The sequence below is a fragment of the Chrysochloris asiatica genome, unplaced genomic scaffold, assembly GCF_000296735.1.
Source record: "Chrysochloris asiatica unplaced genomic scaffold, ChrAsi1.0 scaffold00125, whole genome shotgun sequence".
NCBI classification, from domain to species: Eukaryota; Metazoa; Chordata; class Mammalia; order Afrosoricida; family Chrysochloridae; genus Chrysochloris; species Chrysochloris asiatica.
The window spans coordinates 6,682,998-6,691,870 of NW_006408643.1; the positions used below are offsets into that span (position 1 = coordinate 6,682,998).

The 8,873-nt window shown below is 48.8% G+C and overlaps 2 protein-coding genes across 2 annotated transcripts in view; both read left to right on the forward strand.

The window, feature by feature from the left end:
* Positions 1-5,647, forward strand: part of LOC102833809 — a 47,549-nt gene extending 41,902 nt beyond the window's left edge. The window contains exons 4-8 of the mRNA XM_006869049.1: positions 2,700-2,857; positions 4,111-4,281; positions 4,669-4,818; positions 5,066-5,145; positions 5,561-5,647. Of these exons, the coding sequence (XP_006869111.1) occupies positions 2,700-2,857; positions 4,111-4,281; positions 4,669-4,818; positions 5,066-5,145; positions 5,561-5,647 (646 nt within the window). The remainder of the gene's footprint in view (positions 1-2,699; positions 2,858-4,110; positions 4,282-4,668; positions 4,819-5,065; positions 5,146-5,560) is intronic.
* The window catches only part of LOC102834201 (zinc finger protein 62 homolog), a 39,146-nt gene continuing 35,916 nt past the window's right edge, over positions 5,644-8,873 (forward strand). The window contains exon 1 of the mRNA XM_006869050.1: positions 5,644-5,733. Coding sequence (XP_006869112.1) covers positions 5,644-5,733 — 90 coding nt within the window. The remainder of the gene's footprint in view (positions 5,734-8,873) is intronic.

The window sequence follows — 8,873 nt, forward strand, 5'->3', positions numbered from 1 at the left end:
ATGTGACGCTCTCTCTGCCGTGTGTAGGGTGCGGGTGTGCTACCTTTGGGAAGCAGGTATGTGACGCTCTCTCTGCCGTGTGTAGGGTGCGGGTGGGCCTCTTCTTGGTGATCTCTATGCTTCGACGACCTAGCTGGAAAAACTTGTCCGCGGTTTTGAAAGCTTACGTAATGGTCTTGTCTTGCACATAGTTCTTTTGTTTCCCACTGTGAGCCAGACCAGATGGTAACATTTTTCAGGAAATGATCTAATGACAAGAAAACATTCAAAATATGTCATTGTCTTCATCTCCCAGTGCCATTGTAACAGAAGTGCCACATATTGGGGGCTTTACCGAACCGAACTTTATTCTTTCACCGTTCTAGAGGTTTGACGTCTGACTTCAGGGCACCATCTCGAGGGGAAGGCTTTCTCTCTTTGGGGTCTGGGGAAGGCCCTTGTCTCTGTTTCTGTAACCGTGGCACACCTGGGCTCCTTGGGGATCTTTCCCCTCTCTTGCTGGCTTCTCTGTGGCTAATCTGCTTTCTTTCTATCTCAAAAGTGATTAGAAAAAAAAAAAAAAAAAGTGATTATGGTTAGGCCCCCCCACACATACTGATACGGAGTCCTGGTGTGGTGCTGCAAGGTCAGTTTGAACCACAAGGTTGGCGGTTCAAGCTCACCAGCTGCTCCTTGGAAACCCTATATGGGGTTGCTATGAGTCAGAACTGACTCAATGGCACTTAACAACAACAACAACTACACTAATATGACCTCGTTTACCTGACAGAGAAATCCCTATTCCCAAATGGAATCACTTCCACAGAGATAGGACTCCCAGCACATAGCTGTTGTTTTTTTAAGGTTTTTATTGTGGATTGAGTGTAAGTTTACAGGGCACATCATCGGTTTCACATTCAAACATTCATATACCTTGTTTCATTACATTGATTATAATCCCCTCCACATACCATCAGTTAACAGTGTTTCTCTCTATCCTCTTTAGCTTTTTTTTTTTTGGGGGGGGGCAACTTTGCCTTTTTGGAATTTACAGTCTCGGCTTTTAGGGAAGGTTTTTACATTTATCTGTGGATATCCAGGGCTCATGTATGGAATTACTAACCAGCGTAACTGAATAATCAGATGAAGGACAGTTTGCTATGTCTGCTAGGTAGCTAAAGTCTGATCCTCAGAGCCTATGGTTTGGATGGTCTGCAACGCTTGGGCCCACAGGGACTTGAACTCCTGACCGGGTCTGCACGGTCTGCATCAGATTCCCCCTTATTTATTATTTGTTTAAGGGACGCTGCCTGTCTTAGGCGGTCAGTGTGAATTCCTCAGTCTTACCCGTCATCAAAACTCATTGCAGCATGGCAATGGCTCTGTCTTAGGTTGCCGAGGTTCCACGTGACCAGCACATACTTTTGGGGGACACAGTTCAACCCATAACAGCTAATGATCACTTTTTAATTGTTTCCAAACGGAAGGTCTCACGTATTTATGACTGGAGCAACCTATGAATACGGAAGCATGAAAACAGGAAACCTGACATTTTCCACCAGCTCCTCTCAGGGGACATTTCCCACTTGACACAGCCAGCTGCTGGTGGCCTTTGCAGCACATCAGTCCATGCACCATCACACACACGCTTCCTCAGAGACCAGCAGGGCGGCTCGCCAGTGCCCCCCTTGGAGTTGGACCGGATTCCAATTCCAGCTTTCCTTCGAATCTGTGGGGATTTGTCTTCTTGTTTGTTGTTGTTAGTTGCCATGAAGCCAACCCTGACTCGTGGCAACCCCTGGTAGGCGAGAGTAGAACTGTGCGCCGTACGGTGTTCGTTTCCTTCCCGAGGGTTTCCAGTGGCTGACTTTGCTGAAGTAGATCTCCTTTCCTCTAAGGCTCATCTGGGTGGGCTCAGACCTCCAACCTTTGGGCTAATAGCCGAGTTCTTTACTGTTTGTGCCCGCCAGGGAGCCTCAGATCCACTGGGGCCTGGGATGGTGGAAGGTTCTGGCAGTCCCTTGAGAAAATGTGAGGAGGATTGAAGTACCATGAGGGCCAAGGCTGGGAGGGAGAGCTGGAGATGCTTTTATGTGCACGCATGTGCGTGCATGTGGTAAAAACACGTGTAACGACCTTCCCATCTCAACTATTTCCACATGTACAGTTCAGTGACAGTGATGTCATTCTTCATGCTGTGCAACCTTTCTCGCCCTCCTTTCCTGAACCTTCCCGCCACCATGAACATAAACCCAGTGCCCTGTGAACAGCGGCCCTCCCTGATCCCGCCTTGCCCTCCCCTGGGAACCATAACAGCCTTTCCTTTCGATGCACTGCCTTATTTCATGTAGGTGAGCAGTGGCAGTATCTGCCCTCTCATACCTGACTTCTGCTCAGTGTGATGGCCACAGTGTAATGGGAGGTGTTGCATGCAGCCAGCCTGTAGTTCTCCCTGTACCTGAGCAATGTCCCATTCTGTGGATGGACCACACACAGTTTCTGTGTCCGTTCACCCATCTTTTCGCTGCAGTGAGCCCTGGCAGACAGGTTTCTGTGGGCACTGCTGCCTTCACCTCTTCTAGGGCCACGTAACAGTGGAATGTGCAGCTTTCTGAGAACTCCAGATACCACAGTCCAGGAGACATCCTTTGATCTGGTTGGTTGTGTCTTTTTGTTGTTCAGTTGTAGACATTTTATAACTATGGTTGTTTTTGCTACAGCTTCCCAGATACCACGGTACAAAGAGGCCTTGAGACCGAGGGGCCATGGGAGAATGGAATGAAGAGGGACGTGCTGGCATCGCCGCTGCTCAACCTAGCAAGCAGAGTCTGCCGACAGGCCCACACAATGGCAGCCACTGATGTGGACTCCACACAGGGTGAGTCCCTGGTCAGTAGGCACCCGCAGAGACGAGGACTTAGGACCCCCTGTACAACAGGGGTGGTCTCAAGGTGGGGGGAACCATGTGGCCATGGCAGAGTTTGGCCAGGAGATAGGGGGGCAGACGATGCTGGAGCACAGGGACACGAGTCCGGTCTGCTGAGGTCTGAGATGGCACTTCCCAACATTTAAGAGGACAGTTTTCAGAGGATCAAATACAACCCCAGTTATGAATTACTTCTCTGAGTTTGTTTTTCCATCTGTAGAATAAGAATGTCACTGCCTTTCTTGGGAGTCACAAGACTCTTGGCACCATGCAGGCTGTGGGCAAGGCTAGATACCGTTGCTTGGGGTAGAGGCTTGGCAACATCTATGCTTGTGAGTCTAAGGATTTGGGAAGTCTTAGCATCACCTTGGAGCTCCTGGGTGGTGCAAACAGTGAGCACACTTGGCTGCTAACCAAAAGGTTGGAGGTTCAAGTCTACCCAGGGCACCTACTCAGGAGAGAATTGGTGATGTACCTCCAGAGAGCTCAGCTTCTGAAAACTCTGTGGAGCACAATTCTCTGGCACACATGGGTTGTAGTCAGTTCAGTGGCAACTGGATTTTCGTGGACTCACCAGCTCCTTTCTTTCCCCTACCTCTCTAGCTTTGCCTGCTCAGGACTTTGGCCATACCCATGAGGGGAGCACAAAGAAGGAAGAGATGGTTACGGGGTTTCTGACAACTTGGTCCCACGTGAGTGGAAAACTCCTCAATCTGCAAAAACAATGTCCTTTTCTTGTAAGAGTGGATCCCCTTTCCTTCCTGTGGCCTAGAGTTTGACAGTCAGCCATGTCTGGTCTCTAGTTTCCTTGAAGTGTGTAACTCTCTTAGGGGAAATGATCTACTGCCCCAACTCTTTCGGTCTCACTCAGCCTCCTCCTAGGCTGACCTACTGCTCTGTATTGTGCTGGGACCTGTGAGGGAAACAAAGGAAGAATGTGTGAGAATGTTTGTCTTCTTAGGAGAAAGAATCCGTCTGTTCCCTGAGTATCATTCCTGCCCTTAGGCCTGTGGGGGAACCAGGGGCAGATCTGAGTAGGTTGAAGAAGTCCCAGTGTCACTGAAGAAAGTCACACTGGTTTCCAGTCATACGTTAGAGGAGCTTTTAAAGCCACAAGACAGGATGTGCTCCACTTGGGAAGGCTCTGAGGTCTGAGCTTGGGGATGAATGAATGTCACCCCTCATCCCCTGCCCCCTGGACACAGTGGGGGTGATCCCTGGCAGAGCTGGACCATATGGGATGTTTCAGGTCTCAGTGGCCTTTGAGGATGTGGCTGTGGACTTTACCCCAGAGGAATGGATGCTGCTGGACCCTTCGCAGAGGACCCTCTACCGGGAAGTGATGATGGAGACCTACAGGAACCTGGCGTCGCTTGGTAAGGCTAACCCCGTTCCTTCACAGCCCATAGACCAGGGTCCCTGCTCCTGGGCGCTGCTGACTTCAGGGCTGGATCATTCTCAGGGGTAGCTTTCACCCACTTAGTGTCAGTGGCACTGCCCTCTGATTCGGGGCAAATAAAAAATGTCTCTAGATGTTGCTAAGTATCCCCTGGGGGGACACAGTTACCCCAGTTGGAAACCACTGGGTTAGGGACTTGCGTTGATCCCCAAGAGACTGTGTACATAGTCATCTGGTCTCTTGCCATTCGAGGACGTTGTGCACATTTAAATTCACACACTGAGTGGGAGGAGGGAGGAAGGAAGCCTGAGAGGCCGGAGGAGGACACTTTATACTGCCCCCTGTCCCTCTCTCCCCGCCCCAGAGAAGGGTCCAATTGGCGACCTCAGTGAGGATGTTTGTTTTGTGTTTTGCTTTAGCACCTTCTCCATGTACTATTCACTTGTCGGCATCAGTCCAGCCCTGGATCTGTGGTGTCCAAAGGACGCACTCCACTCCCGGCTCTTCCTTCTTGGTGGGAGTAGGTCCCAGTTTGTTGTTGCTTTGTGACTTTTGAGACCCCATGTGTTAGAGAGGAGAGCTGTTTCAAGGGATTTCTTGGCTGTCATCTTTATAGAACCAGATCACCAGCCACGGTGCCACTGGGTGGGTTCGAACCATGTATAAACCGTTGGCACCACCCGGAGGCCTTTGCATATACAACTCAGTGACGTCGATTCCGGTCTTCAAGGTGCACAGTCATTTTCACTCTCCCTCTCCAGATCAGTCCACCACCACTAACATGAACCCACTGCCCCATCAAAGCTGTGCTTTTCTACTCCGTCTGGAGTCCAAGACAAGAGTAAGTGTTTTATTGAGGGAGGTAGCCGCTAGAGCTGGGCAGCGCAACAAAAGCAAGAAGCTCTGCCATGCTCCGAAAGACACACACACAAGGAACCCTTTACAGGGCAAAACTGCGAAAGAAAAACTCACCAAAACCAAAATATGACAAAGTGTTACAAACACCCCTTCGGAACCACTGGGACATTTCTGAGCACATTCTGAAGCAGCATTTGTCAGAGAACTGTTGTTGTTGTTAGGTGCTGTGGAGTCAGTACCAGCTCATAGCTACCTTATGCACAACAGGACGAAACACTGCCCGGTCCTGTGCCCACCTCACAATCATTGCTAAGCTGGAGCTCATTGCTGCTGCCACTGTGCCAGTCCATCTCGTTGGGGGGTCTTTCTCCTTTTCGCTGACCCTCCACTTTACCAAGCATTCAGAGAGCTGGCTGACCATAGCTCTTAGCAGGTGCTTCATCCTTGAGCAAGTCAGACCACATTCTGAGCTGCTGCACGAATGACGGGGCGGTGGAAGGTGACAGCAGCCGCCACAGAACTTATCACCAACACGCAGCTGGGCTCGGGTCTCAGCACGACCGGCTTCATTGTCAGCTGCCTCGGCATTTAAGTCCCCCTGCTCCCCTCCCTCGTAGATGTGAGCACAGACAGTGCTTGTCCTTTGTGACTGGCTACGTTTCTGAGGTTCATCCACGTGGTGGTGTGTCTCTGGGCTGCATTTCTCTTTACGTAGCGTGGTGCTCCACTCTAGAGACAGAACACGCTGCCTTCCCCCATCTCTCGCTTTTACCTTGTGGCTCCTGTGAACAGTGCTGCTGTGAACACGGGTGCCCAGGTTTCTGTTTGCATCCCGGCTTTCATTTCTGGGCCTATACCTTAGAGTGGAATCGCTGGGTCATATATGAAAAGTGTATGTTTAACTTTTTGAGGACACACAAACTCTTAGAATGTTCTTTTTCTCTTTAAACTTTCCGTTTCCCACGTGGAATCTGCTTCTCACTTGATGGCCCCGGTCTCTTTTTCAGTACCAGCCTCCAGTACCCTGATGTTTCTTCCTAAGCTGGTTACCATTTCTACTCCGTTGCTACTACAGTAGTGTAATGAAACTTACAAAGACCTGGAGTTAGGAAACCCGAAGGGAAGAGCAGTGTGATGGTTAGGGTTTTGTGTCAACTTGGCTGAACCTGACTGCTCGGTGGTTTAGCAGTTAAGACGTAGCTATCCCCACCCCATGAGATCGAATGTAATATAACTCCCCTGGTGATGTGATCTGATGGGTTTGTTTACCCTGCCTGTGATAAATCCTGACTTCCACAGTTTCACTGCGAGTCCTGGGGTAGGATCTGCACTGGACTGTGAACCACAAGGTCAGCACTTCAAACCCACCCGCTGCTCCTCAACCCTACACAGGGTTGCTATGAGTCAGAACGGACTCAACAGCACTTCACAACAGCAATCACAACACGATGCTACTTACTGGGTGTGAGCTACAGGTTTAGGCTGTATCTTTTTTTTTTTTTCAGATTCCAAAGTTCTGTATTTTTTAAATTAAGGTCACACATTATTTAGAGACAGTCTACACAAGAGTTACAAATAGTTGCCCAGGCATAAGCATACACAGGTTGTTAATTATACACATAAGGTTACAAGTGTGCTTGCCAACAAGTTCATAGGAAATAGGGTTAGGCTGGACCTTGAGTCAGTCTCTTCCAAGACATAAAAGGAGAGAGACGTGGGCAGAGAGAAGGGGCCCTGCTGCCACCAGCAAAGAGGAGCCTTTGGACCTGGGGTCCCCGCACTGTGAAGCTCCCAAATCCAAGGAAAGATTGATGCCAAGACACGTGGAGATCTCCAAGGAATGCTGGGCCTATGGATGCTGAGAGGGGACAAGGAGCTCTCCCCAGAGCCGGAAGTAAACTCTGAGAGAATACAAGGAATGCTGGGCCTACGGATGCTGAGAGGGGACAAGGAGCTCTCTCCAGAGCCAGCAGTAAACTGAGAGAATACATTTCTCTGTGTTAAAGCCATCCACTTGTTACAGCAGCACTAGACAACTAAGACAGGTGTGCTCAGCATGTCTCAACCTGAAAGGACTGAAGACAAAAATTCAGTCTTGACTGGAAGTATTGAAGGATCCTATGGGCAAAATATTGACTAATGCAGGACGGAAGGAACACACAGTCACTGTACCTGGAAGAATTGGTCGACCTTCAGCCATATAATCAGAAACCAGCGATATTGAAGGAAGAAATCTAGGCTGCGCTGAAGACACTGGCGAAAAACAGAGCTCCAGGAATGGATGGAAGACAGACTGACATGTTCCAACAGACAGCGGCTCTGCTGGAGGTGCTCACTCATCTACACCAAGAAATCCGAAACAGCGGCCTGGCCAGCTGACTGGAAGAGGTCTGTGTGTATTCTTGCCCATTCCAAAGAAAGGTGAGCCTATAGAATGCAGAAAGTAGCTAACTCTCACTGACATGCAAGTCAATTTTTACTTCCAATAACTCAAAATCAATTGCAGCAGTGTATCAACAGGGAGCTACCACAAATTCAAGCTGACTTTAGAAGAGGATGTGGAGTGAGAGATGTCAGTGCTGACAATAGATGAATCTTGGCTGAGAGCAGAGACGATCACAAAGGTGCTTACCTGTGTTTTATTGACTTAGCGATTTTCCATTGTGGGAATCACAACAAATGATAGAAACATTGTGAGGAATGAGAATTCCAGAACACTTAGTTGTGCTCATGCGGAACCTATATGTACTCAAGAGGGACATAGTTGTTCAGACAGAACAAGGGAGCGCTGCATTGTTTAAAATCGGGAAAGGGTGTATTCTTTTCGCTCTGTTTAATCAATTTCTGCACTTAGCAAATAATCCGAGAAGGTGGACTAGCTGAAGCAGAACGTGGCATCAGGATTGGAGGAAGACTCATTAATAACCTGCGATATGCAGATGATACAACCTGGTTCCCTGAAAGTGAAGAAGCTCTTTTTGATGCAGCTCAAAGACTACAGCCTTCAGTATGGGTTGCACCTCAACACAAAATGAAAATCCTCCCCACTAGACCAACACGCAGCATTAGGCAAACAGAGAAAAGATGGACGTTGTTAAGGATTCATTTTTCCGGGATTCACAATCACTGCCCCTAGAAGCAGCAGCCAAGAAATGACAGACGGTGTTGGGGATGTGCTGCAGTAGACGGATTTGCTCCTGAGACCCCTTAAAATGTTAAAAGACAAGGACAGCACTCTGAAGACTAAGGTGCATCTGACCCAAGGCTTAGTATTTTCAATCTTGTCATTTTCATGCAAAAAAAAAGGGCTAATGAATCAGAAGACCAAAGACGAATTGATGCTTTTGAAATTATGGTGTTGCTGAAGACTATTGAATATACCATGGACAAACAAATCGGTCTTGGAAGAAGCAAGGATGAAGACAAGACTCCATCTCCTGTACTTTGAACATGTTATCAGGAGGGACAGTCCCTGGAGAAGGACATCATGCTTGGTAATGTGGAAGGTCGGCAAAATAGAGAATAACTCTCAAGGGCTTGGATTGGCACAGTAGCAACAACGAAGGGCACAACCATAGCCATAATTGTGAGGATGGTGCCCGACCAGGCAGTGTGCCCTTCTGTTGTGCGTGGGAACTGACTAGCCAACACCTCTAACAGCTGCCTTCTGTTGTGCGTGGGAACTGACTAGCCAACACCTCTAACAGCTGC